Source organism: Myxocyprinus asiaticus, chromosome 45, assembly GCF_019703515.2.
Source record: "Myxocyprinus asiaticus isolate MX2 ecotype Aquarium Trade chromosome 45, UBuf_Myxa_2, whole genome shotgun sequence".
NCBI classification, from domain to species: Eukaryota; Metazoa; Chordata; class Actinopteri; order Cypriniformes; family Catostomidae; genus Myxocyprinus; species Myxocyprinus asiaticus.
In genome coordinates, this window is record NC_059388.1 from 3,256,036 (window position 1) to 3,278,885 (window position 22,850).

The window sequence follows — 22,850 nt, forward strand, 5'->3', positions numbered from 1 at the left end:
TAGCATAATGTAGAAAATATATTCTATATAATTTATTATTTAATATTATTTTTATCAACATTTAGTATTTGTATTATTCTTATTCTAATATTTATAATTGTAAATTATTTATGTGTGATTATGTTTTGATAATTACATAATTTACAATTACAAATATTGGAATAAGAATATACTGTAATACAAATATATATTTAAATATCATTATTGTATTATTCAGTTATATATTATTTAATATAATTTAATTTGTAAAGTTATATACAGGTGCATCTCAATAAATTAGAATGTCGTGGAAAAGTTCATTTATTTCAGTAATTCAACTCAAATTGTGAAACTCGTGTATTAAATAAATCCAATGCACACAGACTGAAGTAGTTTAAGTCTTTGGCTCTTTTAATTGTGATGATTTTGGCTCACATTTAACAAAAACCCACCAATTCACTATCTCAAAACATTAGAATATGGTGACATGCCAATCAGCTAATCAACCCAAAACACCTGCAAAGCTTTCCTGAGCCTTCAAAATGGTCTCTCAGTTTGGTTCACTAGGCTACACAATCATGGGGAAGACTGCTGATCTGACAGTTGTCCAGAAGACAATCATTGACACCCTTCACAAGGAGGGTAAGCCACAAACATTCATTGCCAAAGAAGCTGGCTGTTCACAGAGTGCTGTATCCAAGCATGTTAACAGAAAGTTGAGTGGAAGGAAAAAGTGTGGAAGAAAATGATGCACAACCAACTGAGAGAACCGCAGCCTTATGATTGTCAAGCAAAATCGATTCAAGAATTTGGGTGAACTTCACAAGGAATGGACTGAGGCTGGGGTCAAGGCATCAAGAGCTACCACACACAGACGTGTCAAGGAATTTGGCTACAGTTGTCGTATTCCTCTTAAGCCAATCCTGAACCACAGACAACGTCAGAGGCGTCTTACCTGGGCTAAGGAGAAGAACTGGACTGTTGCCCAGTGTTCCAAAGTCCTCTTTTCAGATGAGAGCAAGTTTTGTATTTAATTTGGAAACCAAGGTCCTAGAGTCTGGAGGAAGGGTGGAGAAGCTCATGGCCCAAGTTGCTTGAAGTCCAGTGTTAAGTTTCCACAGTCTGTGATGATTTGGGGTGCAATGTCATCTGCTGGTGTTGGTCCATTGTGTTTTTTGAAAACCAAAGTCACTGCACCCGTTTACCAAGAAATTTTGGAGCACTTCATGCTTCCTTCTGCTGACCAGCTTTTTAAAGATGCTGATTTCATTTTCCAGCAGGATTTGGCACCTGCCCACACTGCCAAAAGCACCAAAAGTTGGTTAAATGACCATGGTGTTGGTGTGCTTGACTGTCCAGCAAACTCACCAGACCTGAACCCCATAGAGAATATATGGGGTATTGTCAAGAGGAAAATGAGAAACAAGAGACCAAAAAATGCAGATGAGCTGAAGGCCACTGTCAAAGAAACCTGGGCTTCCATACCACCTCAGCAGTGCCACAAACTGATCACCTCCATGCCACGCCGAATTGAGGCAGTAATTAAAGCAAAAGGAGCCCCTACCAAGTATTGAGTACATATACAGTAAATGAACATACTTTCCAGAAGGCCAACAATCCACTAAAAATGTTTTTTTTATTGGCCTTATGATGTATTCTAATTTTTTGAGATAGTGAATTGGTGGGTTTTTGTTAATTGTGAGCCAAAATCATCACAATTAAAAGAACCAAAGACTTAAACTACTTCAGTCTGTGTGCATTGAATTTATTTAATACACGAGTTTCACAATTTGAGTTGAATTACTGAAATAAATGAACTTTTCCACGACATTCTAATTTATTGAGATGCACCTGTAGTATTAATTGCAGTATTTGTTGTACTGCCTTTAATTTATGCTTTAATTTTGAAATGAATCATTGTGTACGGACAGGATGATTTTCATCATCGTACTGCAGTTTGAGAATCACTGAAAATAATGAGAATTACAAACACAGGAAACTAAAATGTTACAGAGAATTGGGTGCAAAATGTGCTTAATGGACATGAAAAAAGGCTTAATTTTCTTTAAACAAAATATAATTTCTTTGTTATTTGTTGATTTAAAATCAAATCAAATATCTTTTATTGTCACTTAATCATGTACAAGTGTAATAATGTGTGAAAATCTAGTGTGTAATGTATAATGTGTGTGTATGTGTTTGTGTGTTATTTGTCCAATCTCATTCTCATGACTCTGTGTGCACGAGTGCGTGTGTGTGTGTGTGTGTGTGTGTGTGTGTTCTTGAAATCCATATTTTGTGTATATACTGTACATGTTGTATGTGTGTTCTTTTTTTCCAAACCATCAGATTCACATAGATATTCCCCGAATGAGTCCGGAAAGTTTAGTTCTTCAGCCCAAGGTAACAGAGGTAAGAGGACAGATGAACCGCCTGTCGGTCACGCCTCTGTCTACCTGTCACCCAACAGCTTGTCACTCAATCATCTGTCTGTCTGCCTGTCAGTCAAACTGTCTGTCCTATCAGCCAGCTGAGTCTTGGGCCACAAGTGTTTGTTGGAAAATGTGTGTTAAAGAATAGTTCAACCAAAAATTTCAATTTTGTTATTTATCTCCCTCATGTCTTTCCAAACCCCTATGATCTTTTTGTGTTCTTCTGTGGACCATTAAAGGAGAAACACAAAACTATCAAATACTTCAGAGGTCTTTTAGTAGTCAGAAGTAGTTGCATCGACTAACAAAAGCCCCCATTATTTGTAAATGCAAAAAAAACAAAAAAAAAACAACCTGCACATTCTTAAACATTTTGTGTTCTATGGAAGAAAGAATATCATATGGGTTTGGAACAACATAAGGGTTAGAACGATGACAGAATTTCAGTTGTTGGGTGAACTATTCCTTAAGGTACTCGGGAAGTAGAATTCAGTCGGTTAGTTCCTACTCTAACGGCCTCAAACGGCCAGACTCTCTTCAAGCTCTCTTGCCATTCTGATCTGTCCTAACCTGCTTGTGCACCTCTCTTTGTGTCTCTTCCCTGCAGATTCACATTGACATTCCGAGAACTAATCCTCTTATACCTCTCTTTCAACAAGCTTCTGTGCAAGAGGTGAGATGTTCGCACCGCCCACTTCACTCAGCTTGATGCATTCTGCAGTGTCACACACAAAGCACCCTCACAAACTCACACCCAGCCAAGAAAACACCTTGGTATAGTTCACCCATAAATGAAAATTCTGTCATAATTTACTCAACCTCATGTCCGTCCAAACCCATATGACTTTCCTACATGGAACACAAAAGTGAACTTTTAAAGAATATCCTAGCCACTCTTTTCTATAGTGAAGATCAATGGGGGCTGGGGCTGGCAAGCTCCATAAAAGCACCATAAAATTGGTCCATACGACTCCTGCGTTATATATTCAAAGTTTTCTAAAGACGTACAAGACCTTTGTGTGAGGAATGGACCACCTCAAGTTCACCTCGTTATTCATGAAACACAGATGCTCTGTGCTGTAGCTTTCTGCAATCTTGAGTTATTTCATAATTTTTCCAATTACTCGATTACACAGATAATTGATAGTGAGAGCCCTACTACCATCAGACAAGCAATATGAGTCTTAAATTACTGGTCCACATACAGTAAATAATATTTAACTTCAAATATTTTATTAAATATTTGTAACAGCTGGTTTTGATTGAACAAGTTACTTACTGCATTTAAAATAAAGTAGAGCTGTCAGAATGCAATTGATTTCAAATGTAAAATTGTTCTTAATCGCGATTAACACATTTACCGTTAATACAGAATAAACCATCATAAGCACTTGTTGGATGGGCAGAATGTTTGCAATGTGTCAGCCCGGAGTCATTACACTGATGTACACTTCACAACACACACACAGCAGCGCTTTCCTGTCAGTGATAAAATGATGGAGCTATTTGCTATTTGATGTACAAAACAAGCCCAGATGGGACTTGTGAAAGAAATCAAGTATTTTTCAGCATATGTACGGCACATTTTAATTACCACAGAAGCACGTCAAGTCTTAACAGTCACCAAATGCAGAATGAGACGTTTTTGTCTGCAAGCGCATTTTAAGTGGAGTTCAAAGCTGCGCTTGACTTCGTGTCTTCATGGTTGCTGTAACAAAGTGGATAGCCACAGTTTACCGGCAGATTAATATTGTGGAGGGTGAGAGTTTTAAAAGAGATTTAATGCCCATAGCAATAAAAATGCAACCTATGGGGATACTAATTCTTTCAATTAGTCAAACTCCCACTAGACTTTGGGAAACATTTAATGATACTTGAATTGGTGCTATTTTAGTGTATTTCTATCTTTATACTGTGGAAAGCCTTGTTTTGAAAATGTTAATAAAGCATTATATTGTTACAAATTGTTTTGTTTTCTTTCCTAAGATGGAAATAATGCATTTTGACAGGAAAAGAAAAATATATAGTTTCAAAATGTCAAGTTTTAATCGACTGACAGCACTAAAATAAATACTAATTTAATAAAAAGGCTAATTTAAAATATCTGTTATTTTTATTACACACTGCAGTGGTGGAGATGGGGTCCCGTTCCTCCCGATCATTGTCAGATCATATTTGGCCTCATTTCAGTCACAGCACCTGCACTTTGGAAATTAAAAACAGCCATTTGTGATCAGAATTCACAGCAATTTCTCCGTGAAAAGGTCAAATCCACCATCTGCAGCTGCAGGGCAAATGGGTCTTAATGGAGCAGATGAGACAGAAAGGATTGTTATTCGTGAAATATCATAATTTGTCAAATCCTGAGTTTGTCCTGAACCGCTGATGGAAATTTAAAGAAGCCCAAATCTTTCATAATCTTTTGTAAATGGGGTGTTTTAACCCCACAAACAGCACTTTTTTGACATTCATCACAATTAAAGTAAAGCGCCAATTGAAAGCAGTTCTTTTCTTGGGTGCCAAAAGAACCGGAAGTGCCGTCGCAGAGCGTTTTTTGTAAACAGTAACAAGCACGCGAGATGTCTTCTGATTTGGTCTGTGTCAATGGGGCTTTTGCTAATAAACTACAGTATGCATACACATTTTACCTGTGTGGGGGGCATGGTCACCATGGGCTCTGTGTAGGTGGAGTCAAATGCCTGACCAGCCTCAGTGGGTTGCTTCACTATTTGATGAAAAAAAAAAATTATTGTAAAATTACACTTTGATGTTTGCAATACATGCGTCTGAAAATGTTTGTTTGTATCTTACCTCAGTTTCAGTGAAACTGTTTACATTCAGCTGATCTGCTTGCCACGTAAGTGAGTTAGAGCTACAGTCTGATAAATATATAAATAATTCACTTTATAATTCACGAAGCAGAATGAATAAACTATTGCATGCATCATGTTTGCATTGTAAGGCTGTACATATAGAATTCAGATATAAAATCAGTAACTATTATGTCTACTCTTTAAACTGAGATGATTTCCTTTTAATCCAGTAAGCACACTCAATGTGGCTCCAATGTAATGACATCATCAACAATCCAGTTTTATATTTTAGATCAGGAGTTTGTTGTTAGCATGTTCCTCGGCTAATGATGTGATCCTCTAATAAGCATAAAAATACATAGCACACTCACAAATATTGGGTAAAATAGTTTGTGTAGTTTGGGAAAAAGTTTGTGTTGACTAGTGCTGTCAGTCTTTTAAAAATCTTTAATCATGATACATTTTCTTCGTAGTTAATCGTGATTAATAGCAGATTTTGAAAGTGCTGAAATTTATATATATATACTTACTTTCCTGTCAACATTCATTTTTTTCCTTCGTAGGAAAGAAAACAAAATATTATGTAACAATATAGTGCTTTATTAACATTTTCCATACAAAGCCTTCCACAGTATAAAGATAGAAATGCACTAAAATAGCACCAATTCAAGTAACATTAAATGTTTCCCAAAGTCTTAAGTGGGAGTTTGACTAACTGAAAGAACTAGTTCCCACATAGCTTGCATTTTCATTTCAATGGGCATTAAACCTCTTACACTCTATGCCTCGAAATCATGGATGATATTGCTCCACCCAGGCCTAGAAGCTCCAGGTCTCAACCACGGCCTTGGATCAATGAAAACATCCATGCCCTTAGACAGGCCTGCAGAAAAGTGGAGCGAAAATGGGAAAAGGACAAGCTTCAGATCTCCCTAAAGATGTTGAGAGAATCTCTTTCTAGCTATCAGCTCACAGTCAAAACTTCTAGGGAAATATACTATTCAGATGTAATTCAAAGAAACACTCACAACCCTACAATTTTATTTAGTACTGTAAGCAAATTGCTACAACCATCAAGTACATCCTTTATTGACTCCTGAAATTTGTGAAGACTTCCTAAATGTTTTCTTACATAAGATTGAGCTTATTAGATCACAGACTGCATCTACACAAAACTCGGTATGGTATTGCTCTGTCTCCGCTGTTTTTCCCCAATTTGAGCCAATAACTCATCTCTAGCTACCGTAATAGAGCAAGTAAATCCTTCAACTTCCCCATCTGATCCTATCCCCCCATGTATGTTGATGGATTTGTTTGATATCGTGGGGCTTGGTGTGCAATCTATGATAAGCAGTTCTTTATTGAATGGTATTGTTCCTGTCTGTCTTAAGCAGGCAGTGGTTCAGCCTCTTATTAAAAAAACAAACAAATCTTGATTCCGCTATTTTAAATAATTATCGTCCTATTTCTAAATTACCCTATTATTCGAAGGTTTTAGAGAAAGTTGTTTTGTCTCAGCTTTCTTCATTTTTAGTAGAGAATGATATTACAGCACAGAGTCTGCTCTTTTGAAAGTTTCTAATTATATTTTATTAGCCGTCGACTCAGGTCTCTCTGCTATTTTAAATAAGTTAGACCTTAGCGCTGCCTTCGAAACTATTGACCATGCTATACTCTTGAATTGGTTGAAGTGTGAGGTTGGCATTCAGGGAACTGCGCTAAAATGGTTTAAGTCTTATTAGAACATTTTCTGTTAAAATTGGACATTCAGCATCATCTTCAGCTCCTTTAAAATATGGTCTTCCTCAAGGCTCTGTACTGGGCCCCTTATTATTATCATTATATGTGCACCTTCTAGGATCTATCTGCTGCCAACATGGAATTTCTTACCACTTGTATGCCGACGACACAGCTTTACTTCCCACCAAAAATGGGAGACAGTCAATCGCTAACGTTGCTCATGAATTGTTTGAAGGATGTTATGAGTTGGCTATCTAATAACTTTCTTCAGTTAAACGACAATAAATCAGAAGTTGTTATTTTTGGCCCATCTAAATCTAAAGAGGCATTAGCCCATACACTTGCACACTTGCACCACTAGCGATTAGTGTAAAGGACAATGTGAGCAATCTTAGTGTAATACTAGATTCAGCTCTTACTTTTAATAAGCAGATAAATAATATAGTTAAATGCAGCTTAGAGTTATTTATAAAATAAAGTCTTTTCTTGGATTTAAAGATCTGGAGGTGATAATTAATGCTTTTATTTCATCCCGCCTCGACTACTGTAATTGCCTCTACTCGGGAATTGGTCATAAGCGGTTATCCCATCTACAACTTGTGCAGAATGCGGCAGCCAGGTTACTGACTGGCACCAGGAAAAGGGAACATATTACTCCTGTCTTGTCTTCCCTTCACTGGTTGCCAGTTAAGTACAGAGTCGACTATAAAATTGAATTGTTTGTTTTTAAAGCACTACATGGCCAGTCTCCACAGTTCATCAATGATCTTCTTAGGCCCTATAATTCCTCTAGGCTATTGAGATCGTGCAACCAAATGCTGTTAGCAATTCCAAGATTTAGACAGAAATCTAAAGGTGATCGAGCCTTTTCTGTGGTTGCCCCCAAGTTATGGAATGATCTCCCTATTCACATCCGGTCCTAAGTTTTATCTTTTTTTATTAGCTTTTAAGTCTGAGTAATGAATTCATTTTTAAGTGAGTGAATACATTTTCAAGTGTGTTGTGAAAGTATGTCTCTGATGTTCTGTTGTTTTCTTTTTATTGTTGTTCCACAAAAATTGGGAAGCACTTTGGATAATGTAAACATTTAAAAACTGCTATATAAATAAAGATGAGTTGAGTTGAGTTGAGTTAAACTCTCATCCTCCACAATATTAATCTGCCAGCAGACTGTGGTTATCCACTTTGTTTTAGCAATGGAGAAGCTGTGTTTTTTGTTTTTGTTTTAGCACATTCAAAGCATTGATTTAAATGGTGTTCCCCTAAGCATGTTAAAATGTTTAATGAAAAATAAACCATTGTAGATGTTTGTGAGAACAAAAAGAGTCCATGCTTCCTACATCAAAATGTAATTGATGATATGAATGCAGTCCTATGATTGGCTGACATCGAAACATTGTAGTGTAGAAAGGTTTGAAGGTCATGATCTTTCAAGTGTTCTCTGCTTCAGTGGGGCGACGAGCTTTCAACATGGTGAGCAAGTATGTGTTTGTAGGCATTCCACCAGAGTAACCCGAATCCAGATCCAAAGTAGCCCGCCTTATACACCTCATTAAGTGTAGTCCAATTGACTTTTCAAACATTAATTACTTTTATAAAAATAGATCTGTCAATGCATCATTGCCCTTAGCTGGATTCCTTCCACTCCTTTCCCCATGCTTCTAAAAATTATTTCACATTTAAAAGCATCGCATCAAAAACCATTTTTGGGGTTAAGAAAACCAGACTTGTACGTAGGAGGGCTCCACTCTAGATGCCTCCTAACCAAATAAATGGATAATGTATTCACTCCCGGCACTTCAATGCACTCCAACTTGCTCATTGATTTCTGCTGCCTGGTTTAGTTTCTAATTTCCACTTTCTAATGGGCTTCTGAAGAAGAGCGAAAGAACTGGTCATGGCTTCCTCCCAAAGAGGAGAGGAGATGGGAGGGTTCGAGACAGAATAGAGGCAAAGGAGATGTAAAAAATGTGGAGGTACTCACATTACCAGTCTAGAGTTTTGATAAATGGAGCTTTTATCATAGAAAATAACGCAGATGAGGAAGACGTGCCATTTAATCGACAGAATCATGAAAAATTAGCACAAGCCGCCTTCTACACATTTATTATTTAGGGCTCAATGTGAGAGATGAGTTTATTTGGGGGATGACAGTTACATGACTGCCTGAAATGAGTGTGGGAGATGTCAGCGTCATAAACAGACGGAAAGATGAAGAAGGAGACTTCCATTTCCCCTCTTGATTTAAGTCAGACTTCAAGCTGCCTTTAATTCCAATGAGCTGACAGCAAGGTGAATCATGAAAACCCATGTCACCATCACTTTGAATTAAGATAGTGTTGTTGCCTCTGAAGAAAGGAAAACCAAAGTCACGCAAAAGTCCTTGATTTACAGTGTCAAACAAGATCAACATATAAACAACATCTGAAGTTAAAAAATATTGAAGTTTTTTTTTTTTTTTTTTTTTTGCCTAATAGGGCGTTTCTTTCTTTCTTTCTTTTTATTTTTTTTTTTTTTTGGTCCTGGAACAACATAACTAGCAACTACCTAAACTCATCTGCTTAAACTCAAAAAGGAATGATAGGTTGATAAGAATTTTGCTGTTGGAGCCCCTTACCCCAACTCTAAGCCTATTTCTAGCCCTAAACCTATCCAACCTACCCCAAATTCAGAGGGAAATCATTTGTTGATAATTATTGAAAAATCATAATAATTTTGTTATAGAGCCTAACGCTAGCACTAACCCCAACTTGAAACCTAACCTACCCCTAAATTCAGATGGAAATGATTGGTTAATAAGAATGTTGTTAAAGCCCCTTAGCCCAGCCCTAAGCCTAACCCTAAAATCTGATTAGTTGGGAGGAATGTTGCTAAAATCCTAACCCCATCCCTAACCCTAACCCAAACCTGACCATAAGCCTAATCCTAAACCAAAACCTAATTCTGATTGATTGGAATGTTGTTGATATCCCAACCCCAGCCTTAAACCTAAACCTATTTCTAACCCAACCCTAAATCTTAATCCTTAATCCTAAAGCTGACCCTAAACCTGACTGATTGATAGGAATTTTGTTGAAATCCCATCCAGGCCTAAACCCAACCTTGACCCTAACCCTATCCTAAAGTTAACTGACTGTAGAATATTTAGGGGGTTCTAAAGGAATTCTGGATCTTACAGCCTAAAAGTTGATTGGTTATTAGGAATGACCAACAAGAATGTTGATCTAGGAACATGTTCTGCTAGGTCAAATCATGGTCACCAAATTTAAGTAGAGAGCGCCCTCTCAAAATGAACATGTACACAGCTACTTGTAATTTCTCACCTTGCTGTCTGCGCTATTTAATGTTGTGATGTTAATGATTAAAAAGTTCAGAAGGCTTAATTGATTTCTTAAATGATTGCTAGCTGGGGGTGGCTGATCCCACTGCATCTTAATTAAAATACTTTGAGTGTGACCTTGAATGCTCATAATACTAACAGTAACACTTTATATGTTATACTGTATGGTAGATCAATATATGTTGCTTAAATATTAATGGTGAAGATATATGGTCTGATATTTTGCTTTTTTTTGCTTGTAGATCTTTGAACGGATTCTGTTCATCTGGGCGATTAGGCATCCGGCCAGCGGTTATGTCCAGGGCATCAATGACCTTGTCACACCCTTCTTCGTTGTTTACATTTTTGAGTATATTGGTGAGTCAATAACGTTTTTACTATACCAGATGTATAAATTCCAATAGTTATGTTCAGGACACTGGCAGACTCTCCTTGACAATGAATGAGATGAGGTCGCTTTGTCGCTGGAAGTCGCTGCATGTGTGTACGCGGCTTCAGTGTCGGCTGGGAAAGGTGGCTGCTAAACTTACTGCTGCCGTTTCTGCCTCACAAATCCACTGATTTGTGCGGTGATGTTGGTGTAAATAAAATGACATGTTTGGCAAATTCGACAAGCTGTACTGCTACAGTAAAATCTACTTGGGGTTTGCCATCGATCTTCTTGCCTATGTACTGTAAGTGTGTTGCTCTGTTTTCCTGTAAGCTCTCAGCGCTGCCTTTCTGGGGAGGAGACTGTTTCGCAGCTCTCAATATTGTGCTGCTTGGTTTTAATTACACTATAATGTGTTTGTTTATGTATTGTACGTTACATATGGTATTGTATAGTGAGCATCGTATTGTATGATATAATACGATACAATATATGTTTACACCCCTAATCACAATATATCGAATTGTGACATTTGTATTGCAATACGTATCGTATCATGAGGTGCCAGGCAATACCCAGCCCTAGTGTGCACATTGCTTTACTGCTAAAAACTAAAGCTGTCATTAGAATAAAATAATACATTTTACTTTGTTATCCCTCAAACTTTCCAGGGCCCCCCTACCACCCCCTGCAGCCCCCTGGTGGTCCTCGGACCTCAGTTTAAAATACCTGTCTTTGACTATGATCTCTCATGAGAGATCTGGCTCAACTATGTTCGGTTCAGAGAAAATGTGCTATTAAATATTTGGCTGGACAATCGAAAACTTTAAAGCTATTTTTCTCAGTTTCGGTGTTGGCGTACTCACTGCATTTTTACTTTTTAGGCCAGTATATATAACTTTAAACTGTTGCTCTGAAATGACACCTGAAGTTTTTGCCAATTCCTGCTATAGCACCTCTCACCAACAGATTATGTGTTCTAGAAGCTTTTACATTCACATACTTTCATAAGTATATGTTTTGCGGGTTAGCATTGAATTGTGATGTTGCCCGATGGTTTTGATGCAGTATTTGTTCCTCTGTTTTCCATCTCGTTTTCTTCCATCCAATATATTTTCTGGCTTTTATCGAGAAATGAGATGCATAATTTCTTTTTGGCAAAAAGGTGCACTCTGTTTTCTATGTGTGCATGCCTGTATTTGCCAGAAGGCAACAAGCATCTCAAAAGATAAAGAGGCGTTCTCTCATCTAAAGAGGCGTTCTCTCATCTAAAGATGTTTTGGAGATCTCGCTCTTTCTCCTCACTGTGCCAGAGAGATTTTGGAGAGTGTACCTGAATGCCTTCTTAAACTCTCAGTCATTTATTACCCACAATTCCATCTGGCCTAATATGGCACGGTTCGATGTGTGACAGACACTCATTCAAAGTGTGCTATTTGTGCTAAGTGCTGACTGCTGGGGGCAACCAGCAGCAAAACATCAAGATTTCACTCTGACGAGAGACCTTGATCCGTCAATAACGCACATATTACACTCCAAATAATCCTTACTTGTTTGAAATACTGTATCTGTATTAGTGCTGCAATACTCTGAATCAGAGTAACTCTGAATGGGCACATGTACCCTGATATTCAAGTGCTCATATTGACAGAAGTGACTCATCATAATTAGTGCTTCTTTTCCTGTCAAAATGCATTTATTTCCATCTAAAAAAAAAAAAAAAAATATATATATATATATATATATATATATATATATATATATATATATATATATATATATATATATATATAATATATATTCTTACATATTGTACACAATGCATTAACATTTTCCAAACAAAGCCTTCCACAGTATAAAAATAGAAATGCACTAAAATAGCACGAATTCAAGTAACATTAAATGTTTCCCAAAGTCTTAGTGGGAGGCTTACTCATTGAAAGAACTAGTCTCCCCATACAGTAGGTTGCATTTTCATTGCAATGGGCATTAAATCTCTTAAACTCTCATCCTTCACAATATTAATCTGCCGTAAGACTGTGGCAATCTGCTTTCCTACAGCAATTGTGAAGCCACGTTCACGATTCGCGTCAGGGCAGCAATGCCAGCATCAATCGCCGCTTTGAACTCCACATGAAACGCACTTGCAGACAAAAATTTCTTATTCTGCGTTTTGGTGATAGTTAAGACTTGGCATGCTTCTGTGGTAATTAAAATACTTGATTTCTAACACAAGTCCCATCTGGGCTTGTTTTGTACATCAAATAGCGTTAAGACATCCTTTCTCCATCATTGGATAACTGACATGGAAGCGCTGTTGTGTGTGTGTATGTGTTGTGAAGTGACTCCGGGCAGACACATTACAAAGGTTTCACCCTTTCAACAAGTGTTTATGCTGGTTTATTCTGTATTAATAGTAAATGTGTTAATCATGATTAAGAAAAATTAATGCGTTAAACTTTTTAAATGAATTGCATGTGTTAACATGTTAATTCTGACTGTAATCATAACACATTATGTTTTAGACATCTTTGAAAATCTTCTCAGAGGTTATCAAACTTATCAAAGTCCAGTAACACCTATACACTAAAATGGGGCCTCGTTTATAATTTTATGATTGGTTACGGTAGCATTTTGGGTTGTATTTTGCAGTCCGATTGGTTAAGAGGTGGACAGTAGCTTTTGCCAGCACTGTACATGGTGACTTTTGTTCTGGGACCGCAACAGCGCTGTATGTAACAGTGTATGCACTGAGGTCGAATGTTACTGGATAAACTAAGGGGGTTGAAAAGACTGATTAATCAGATATTTTTAAAATTGATTTATTGGATGTGTTTTCTATTTTCTTCATTTTTCCCCTGCTGAATAAAAAAACAATAGAAATTATATTGGTGCCCACTACAAATACTATTACAAGTTTAGTATTTTGGCCATATTTTATTAGGAAATACTTTTTTGTATTGGTCCCTAATGGTCTCCACTAGACATAACATGCCACCAAAAAAAACACATTACCTAAAAAACATTTTTTTAGCAAACTACTGGCAAACTGTCGACATTAATATATATATATATATATATATATATATATATATATATATATATATATATACATGTACATATACATATACGTATATATATATGTGTGTATATATATATATATATATATATATATATATATATATATATATATATATATATATACACTATATTGCCAAAAGTATTCGCTCATCTGCCTTTAGACGCATATGAACTTAAGTGAAATCCCATTCTTAATCCATAGGGTTTAATATGACGTCGGCCCACCCTTTGCAGCTATAACAGCTTCAACTCTTCTGGGAAGGCTTTCCACAAGGTTTAGGAGTGTGTTTATGGGAATTTTTGACCATTCTTCCAGAAGCGCATTTGTGAGGTCAGACACTGATGTTGGACGAGAAGGCCTGGCTCGCAGTCTTCGCTCTAATTCATCCCAAAGGTGCTCTATCGGGTTGAGGTCAGGACTCTGTGCAGGCCAGTCAAGTTCTTCCACACCAAACTCGCTCATCCATGTCTTTATGGACCTTGCTTTGTGCACTGGTGCGCAGTCATGTTGGAACAGGAAGGGGCCATCCCCGAACTGTTCCCACAAAGTTGGGAGCATGGAATTGTCCAAAATCTCTTGGTATGCTGAAGCATTCAGAGTTCCTTTGACTGGAACTAAGGGGCCAAGCCCAGCTCCTGAAAAAACAACCCCACACCATAAACCCCCCTCCACCAAACTTCACAGTTGGCACAATGCAGTCAGACAAGTACCGTTCTCCTGGCAACCGCCAAACCCAGACTCGTCCATCAGATTGCCAGATGGAGAAGCGTGATTCGTCACTCCAGAGAACACGTCTCCACTGCTCTAGAGTCCAGTGGCGGCGTGCTTTACACCACTGCATCCAACGCTTTGCATTGCACTTGGTGATGTATGGCTTGGATGCAGCTGCTCGGCCATGGAAACCCATTCCATGAAGCTCTCTACGCACTGTTCTTGAGCTAATCTGAAGGCCACATGAACTTTGGAGGTCTGTAACAATTGACTCTGCAGAAAGTTGGCGACCTCTGCGCACTATGCGCCTCAGCATCCGCTGACCCCGCTCTGTCATTTTACGTGGCCTACCACTTCGTGGCTGAGTTGCTGTCATTCCCAATCGCTTCCACTTTGTTATAATACCACTGACAGTTGACTGTGGAATATTTAGAAATTTCACGACTGGACTTGTTGCACAGGTGGCATCCTATCACAGTACCACGCTGGAATTCACTGAGCTCCTGAGAGCCGCCCATTCTTTCACAAATGTTTGTAGAAGCAGTCTGCATGCCTAGGTGCTTCATTTTATACACCTGTGGCCATGGAAGTGATTGGAACACCTGAATTCAATTATTTGGATGGGTGAGCGAATACTTTTGGCAATATAGTGTACATATATATATATATATATATATATATATATTTATTTTTTTATTTTTTTCTCCCAATTTAGAATGCCCAATTCCCAATGTGCTTTTTAAGTCCTTGTGGTCACGTAGTGATTCGCCTCAGTCCGGGTGGCGGAGGACGAATCCCAGTGGCTTGTTGAGCGCGTTGCCACGGAGATATAGCGCGTGTGGAGGCAACCACGCTCAACTTACAACGCGCCCCACCGAGAACGAACCACATTATAGCGACCACGAGGAGGTTACTCTACCCTCCCTAGCAACCGGGCCAATTTGGTTGCTTAGGAGACCTGGCTGGAGTCACTCAGCACACCCTGGGATTCAAACTAGTGAACTGATGCATGTGTAAACGGCATCAATAAAAAAAAAAATAGTACAAGGACTGAATACAAGCAATGCAGTAGATGTCCGATTCCTCACATTCTTGTGGTAATTGTAGTCCTTATTTGGCAACTTGTTAACAACTTACCTTTTTAAAGCACCCAATGGCTTCAAAATACCACCTTTTGAGGTATCACTGTGTGTAACTTATGTTATAGATCAGAACATAAAAGTCTCTTCAAATAATGTTAACCACAGACCTTATTCTACTCATAACACAAAAAACACTTTTCTAAATCCCCATTGGAAATTTCTGAGGGCACCAATGGCTCAAAAAAATACTGATTATCTTCCAAGTTTTAGGACTGCAAGCTTAACAGCTCTATTAGTAACTTATTCAGTTACTTTCTTCATAGCCCTTGCAGTCTTTGTACAAGCAATAGTGAGTTTGTTGCTAAATGTAGGCTGACATTTATGAAGAAGAAGCTCTTATTTAGTTAGTGTGGTAGAGAATGAAAGAGATGCCTATGATTTCCCTTTAGGAGAATTGTTATTTATTTAAGCCACAGATCAGATTGCTCTTGAATCCTGCTTTAAAAAATGTAACCTGACAGGGTTAAATTAGGGACCAGTTAGTCTGTTGGTTGTGTGTGCATTGCTGTCAGGGTATTGAATTATTAAAGACAATTTTCTGTTTTTATAAAAAAATGCATGAGGAGACAGGGAAAATCATAATAGTGCATTTCTGCCCTTGTTCCAAGAGCCTTCAAAATATATTTGAATAGCATTCACCCCTCAACAAATGAAATTGCTCATCTGTTCTGTGAGTATTTAGAGGACCAAGGCCTGGTGGAATAAAACAACTCAAGTTAAATTTAATGCAGTTGATTTTTCCTCTTAGCAAGACTGCAGGGAACCCTGTTTATGGTAGTCAAACTATTCTACAGGAAACTCCTGAAAGTTTTTTTATATATTTAATTGATATCAGAGTACTCTCGCAGAGCCAGGCATGTGACTCTTGGCACAAAGTCTTGTCCACGTTGCCGCTTATACTTAGCACTGTCCACTTAGATTGAAAGAGACCATCTATCCAACATTTAAAATGACCAATAACATTTTATTTGGTTTTTATGTGATGTTAAAGGGTTGGTTAATTGAAAATATATGATAACACAGTAATAGAGCGTAATAAAGTAGTAGCTCTTTCAAATTGATGTAACAGTCTAGGCAAACAGTTGCATAAACAACACTGATGAAATTTTAGGAAAATGAAGACTGAATTACTAGGTGATTCATGTCAAGAGAACTTGTCAAGAAAATGTCCTGGTCCTATTTTACTCCAAAATCAGAAGAAACAAACAAAAAGTGAATATTTTTCACTTAGAAAATTAAGCCTATTTTTAGGGTTAGTAAGATTTTTAACATACAACACTCAGTTTTTCACAATTCCTGACATTTAGTTGTAGAAAACATTCCCTGTCTTAGGTCAGTTAGAATCACTACTTTATTTTAAGAATGTGAAATGTCAGAATAATAGTAGAGAGAATGATTTATTTCAGCTTTTATTTCATCACATTCCCAGTGGGTCAGAAGTTTACATACACTTTAGTGTTAGTATTTGGTAGCATTGCCTTTAAATTGTTTAATTTGGGTCAAACATTTTGGGAAGCCTTCCACAAGCTTCTCACAATAAGTTGCTGGAATTTTGGCCCATTCCTCCAGACAGAACTGGTGTAAATGAGTCAGGTTTGTAGGCCTCCTTGCTCGCACAAGCTTTTTCAGTTCTGCCCACAAATGTTCTATCGGATTGAGGTCATGGCTTTGTGATGGCCACTCTAATACCTTGACTTTGTTGTCCTTAAGCCATTTTGCTAAAACTTTGTATGTATGCTTGCGGTCATTGTCCATTTGGCAGACCCATTTGCGACCGACCTTTAACTTCTTGTCTGATGTCTTGAGATTTTGCTTTAATATATCAACAGAATTTTCTTTCCTCATGATGCCATCTATTTTGTGAAGTGCACCAGTCCCTCCTGCAGCAAAGCACCCCCACAACATGATGCTGCCACCCCCATGCTTTACGGTTCGGATGGTGTTCTTCGGCTTGCAAGCCTAATCCTTTTTCCTCCAAACATAACGATGGTAATTATGGCCAAACTGTTCAATATTTGTTTCATCAGACCAGGTGACATTTCTCCAAAAAGTACGATCTTTGTCCCATGTGCACTTACAAACTGTAGTCTGGCTTTTTTATGGTGGTTTTGGAGCATGGTGTTCTTCCTTGCTGAGCAGCCTTTCAGGTTATGTCGATATAGGACTCATTTTTACTGTGGATATGGATACTCGTCTACCTGTTTCCTCCAGCATCTTCACAAGGCCCTTTGCTGTTGTTCTGGGATTGATTTGCAGTTTTCGCACCAAACTACGTTAATTTCTAGGAGACAGAATTCATCTCCTTCCTGAGTGGTATGATGGCTGCGTGGTTTATACTTGCATCCTATTGTTTGTACAGATGAATGTGGTACCATCAGGCATTTGGGAATTGCTCCCAAGGATGCTGATTTCTTTTGGATTTTCCCATTATGCAAAGCAAAGAGGCACTTAGTTTGAAGTTAGGCCTTAAAATACATCCTCAAATACACCTCCAGTATACTCCAATTAGCCAATTAGCCTATCAGAAGCTAATTGGCTAATTGCCTCAAGGCTTGACATCATTTTCTGGAATTTTCCAAGCTACTTAAAGGCACAGTTAACTTAGTGTATGTAAACTTCTGACCCACTGGAATTGTGATATAGTCAATTAAAAGTGAAACAATCTGTCTGTAAACAATTGTTGGAAAAAATTACTCATGTCATGCACAAAGTAGATGTCCTAAACGACTTGCAAAAACTATAGTTTGCTAATATTAAATATGTGGAGTTGGTAAAAAATGAGTTTTAATGACTTAAACCTAAGTGTATGTAAACTTCTGACTTGCACAGTATTATTTTAATTGTAAAGTATTTATGCATCATAATATGCATCATGGATCACTCCAATGGTACTGCATTTCATTTTCACTGATATTGACCCCGTTTCCACCTGGTATTAAGATGAGTTTCGGGTGATCCAATCACATATGGTCAGCCCTAAATACAGGTCTAAACGGGTTCTAAAATGTTTTGTGATCGGATCACAGAAACCAGATATGAATATAGTAAAAAATGCTTGTGTCCACATCACATTTGAGGTGTAAATGCTAATCCGTCTTTTATTCATCCCGGCAGTGAAACTCCATCCCTCACCTGCAAATCAACCCCTGCCCTAAAACAAGAGCTTAAACAAGCTGCTTTAAAAGGAAATAACCATCCGATCAGAAAATTGAAAAAAGCGTATACATACACAACCATGAGAGCTTCACGGACCTTCTTTAGTGTGTGTGATACAGTGCATCCGGAAAGTATTCACAGCGCTTCACTTTTTCCACATTTTGTTATGTTACAGCCTTATTCCAAAATGGATTACATTTTTTATTTTCCTCAAAATTCTACAAACAATACCCCATAATGACAACGTGAAAGAAGTTTGTTTGAAATCTTTGCAGATTTATTAAAGATAAAAAACGAAAATCATCATCCATGAATGGAAGAAGTTTGGAACCACCAGGACTCTTCCTAGAGTTGGCCGCCCGGCCAAACTGAGCGATCGGGGGAGAAGGGCCTTAGTCAGGGAGGTGACCAAGAACCAGATGGTCACTCTGACAGAGCTCCAGCATTTCTCTGTGGAGAGAGGAGAAACTTCCAGAAGAACAACCATCTCTGCAGCACTCCACCAATCATGGCTGTATGGTAGAGTGGCCAGACGGAAGCCACTCCTCAGTAAAAGGCACATGACAGCCCACCTGGAGTTTGCCAAAAGGCACCTGAAGGACTCTCAGACCATGAGAAACAAAGATTGAACTCTTTGGCCTGAATGGCAAGCGTCATGTCTGGAGGAAACCAGGCACCGCTCATCACCTGGCCAATACCATCCCTACAGTGAAGCATGGTGGTGGCAGCATCATGCTGTGGGGATGTTTTTCAGCGGCAGGAACTGGGAGACTAGTCAGGATCGAGGGAAAGATGAATGCAGCAATGTACAGAGACATCCTTGATGAAAACCTGCTCCAGAGCGCTCTGGACCTCAGACTGGGGCGAAGGTTCATCTTCCAACAAGACAACGACCCCAAGCACACAGCCAAGATAGCAAAGGAGTGGCTCCAGGACAACTCTGTGAATGTCCTTGAGTGGCCCAGCCAGAGCCCAGACTTGAACCCGATTGAACATCTCTGGAGAGATCTGAAAATGGCTGTGCACCGACGCTCCCCATCCAACCTGATGGAGCTTGAGAGGTCCTGCAAAGAAGAATGGGAGAAACTGCCCAAAAATAGGTGTGCCAAGCTTGTAGCATCATACTCAAAAAGACTTGAGGCTGTAATTGGTGCCAAAGGTGCTTCAACAAAGTATTGAGCAAAGGCTGTGAATACTTACGTACATGTGATTTTTTTTTTTTTTCGTTTTTTATTTTTAATAAATTTGCAAAGATTTCAAACAAACTACTTTCACGTTGTCATTATGGGGTATTGTTTGTAGAATTTTGAGGAAAATAATGAATTTAATCCATTTTGGAATAAGGCTGTAACATAACAAAATGTGGAAAAAGTGAAGCGCTATGAATACTTTCCGGATGCACTGTAGGTGGAAACAGGGTCTTTAATAAACAAATTGGTCCCACTTTATATTAGGTGTCTGTATTTGCTATATACTAATGTATAATACAATATATTTGTTGTGTAACTACATGTTGTTTTGCAAAATTCTCACACAATTCACATTTGCTGCTGTTCAGGTACAGGTAGGTTTAGGAGTAGGGGTAAGGTTTAGGGTTGGGATAGGGTTAGGTTTAGGGTTAGGGCTAAAGTTAATAGTGTAACTACTGATGTTATTAAATGCGGGTAAGTACAATGCATTGACACGTACATAGTAAGTACATTTTATCAAATGCTTAAGTAAATAGTAGTTAAAGACACCTAATATAACAGCATATTTTTACTGTAAAACTGTAAAAGAGAAGGAAACAATATTGGTGTTAAATATGTAATTTCTTGACAGGTTTCATGGAATCCCCCTTCTATCTGTTTCTGTTGGTTGTTAATAGTAATTATTTCACATCTGTTGCATATTATACACTCTGTTTGTTGATATCTTGTTTACTTGAAGAGCTTTCAATGTCACAAACTTCTTAAACATTGTCAAATCCAATGGCTGGTTCTTTCTCAAAAGCGTTCAATGTAGCTGCCCAGTAACTTGCAAACAACTTTTATTTTTCTTACTTTTGATCAAATCTTCACCCTGATTCCCAAAAATTCCATAGAAGACAGACATTCAGAGCTTGCGATTTTAGGCAGGTACTTCCCTTTTTTTTTTTTTTGTGCAATATACATCCGACATCCAGAGTTTTTATTTATTTAGTTATTTATTTATTTATTGTGGGTCTTTTTGAGTGAACATTCTCAGAGCTTTAACATGTCTTCTATTGTGAATAAAATCCATAGAGCTTCATCAGACTCTTCAAATATCCTCATTCACTACTCTTTTAACTGGGTGGCTCCATTTGCATAGCTCGTTAAGCTACATATGTCTATTCTATCGATATTTTTAATCTATAGTGCCGTTCTTCATTGAAATCGCCATCCAATCAGCTGACTTCTTTGTCTCGGAAGGTTTTGTTCTCTGTCCACTCTGTTCTCCACCTCTGTTCTTCCCATGGGGCAACCATAGAGTTTTATAATTAACAGGAATGAGTGTGATGAAATGGTATGCGCAGTAGTGTGGCACACTATTAATTCTAGTGGAAGATGTTGTAATTTGCATCATCTTCATGTATATATTCTCCAAGAGTAAAGTTCTGGAGGGCAGATGTGGTTCATTGGCGCTACTTTTAAGATCCACTAGATTGGATGAACTAATACTGTGGGCAACACCATTGCAGTGTTCTTCTGCAGTCTTGCACTAGAAGACGTTTTACATTGTTCCATTGTTCCAAGAATTGGGCATTTTAGTGACCCTAAGTACTCATGTAAAACATTATAAAGACTTTTGACATGTTGACCCTTAGATCTTCTTCCAGTCCCTCACAAATGCTGTCTACACATTAGTACTATTACTTATCAGCAATCAGACTTAAGATTTTTACCTAATGGATGATAAAACAGCTGAAAAAATCCCATAGACTTATTGAAGATATTGAAGGAGGGATCCATACCATGTCTTGTGAGTAGATTATAGCTCTTTGGACTTGGGCCAGTAAGTAACTACCTAGCAACTACTCTGAACACTCTAGCAACCGCACAACAACTATTTAGAACACCCTTGCATCGCGGTACGGCAAAGCACCTCAATCTGCTTCTTTTTTACTGCAAATGTATAGTGCGTTTGTGCATGTTTGCTATTTAAAATAGTCTGTGCCAAGCACCGTTTGGCCATAGTGACAAACTCCTTCCACAAAGACATTCGTTGGCACTGTAAAAACAGTGATCACCACTGACACATGCTCAGTATGTGTTAAAAAGCACAACTTACCATTTTGAAAACTTGATTATGGAATGTTGGAATGATCACAATGCACAAATGTTATATATATAAATACACACACACACACACACACTGTCGGCCAAAAGTTTGGAATAATATACAGATTTTGCTGTTTCGAAAGGAAATTGATACTTCAATTCACTAAACTGATCACAAAGTATAGTCAGGACATTACAAAACAGCACCATCACTATTTGAAAAAAGTCATTTTTGATCAAATCTAGACAGGCCCCATTTCCAGCAGCCATCACTCCAACACCTTATCCTTGAGTAATCATGCTAAATTACTAATTTGGTACTAGAAAATCACTTGCCATTATATCAAACACTGCTGAAAGCTATTTGGTTCGTTAAATGAAGCTTAACATTGTCTTTGTGTTTGTTTTTGAGTTGCCACATTATGCAATAGACTGGCATGTCTTAAGGTCAATATTAGGTCAAAAATGGCAAAAAAGAAACAGCTTTCTCTAGAAACTCATCAGTCAATCATTGTTTTGAGGAATGAAGGCTATATAATGCTTGAAATTGCCAAAAAACTGAAGATTTCATACAAAGGTGTACACTACAGTCTTCAAAGACAAAGGACAACTGGCTCTAACAAGGACAGAAAGAGATGTGGAAGGCCAGATGTACAACTAAACAAGAGGATAAGTACATCAGAGTCTCTAGTTTGAGAAACAGACACCTCACATGTCCTCAGCTGACAGCTTCATTGAATTCTACCCACTCAACACCAGTTTCATGTACTGTAAACAGTAAAGAGAAGACTCAGAGGTGCAGGT

General features: G+C 38.0%; 1 protein-coding gene across 3 annotated transcripts in view; it reads left to right on the plus strand.

Annotated features, from left to right (window-relative positions):
- The window catches only part of LOC127435325 (TBC1 domain family member 22A-like), a 239,438-nt gene that overhangs the window by 57,193 nt on the left and 159,395 nt on the right, over positions 1 to 22,850 (plus strand). Inside the window, exons 7-9 of one of the 3 annotated variants that reach the window (XM_051688729.1) lie at positions 2,329 to 2,391; positions 3,019 to 3,084; positions 10,547 to 10,661. In XM_051688729.1, coding sequence (XP_051544689.1) covers positions 2,329 to 2,391; positions 3,019 to 3,084; positions 10,547 to 10,661 — 244 coding nt within the window. The remainder of the gene's footprint in view (positions 1 to 2,328; positions 2,392 to 3,018; positions 3,085 to 10,546; positions 10,662 to 22,850) is intronic. The other 2 variants (XM_051688731.1, XM_051688730.1) reach the window with 2 other exon arrangements.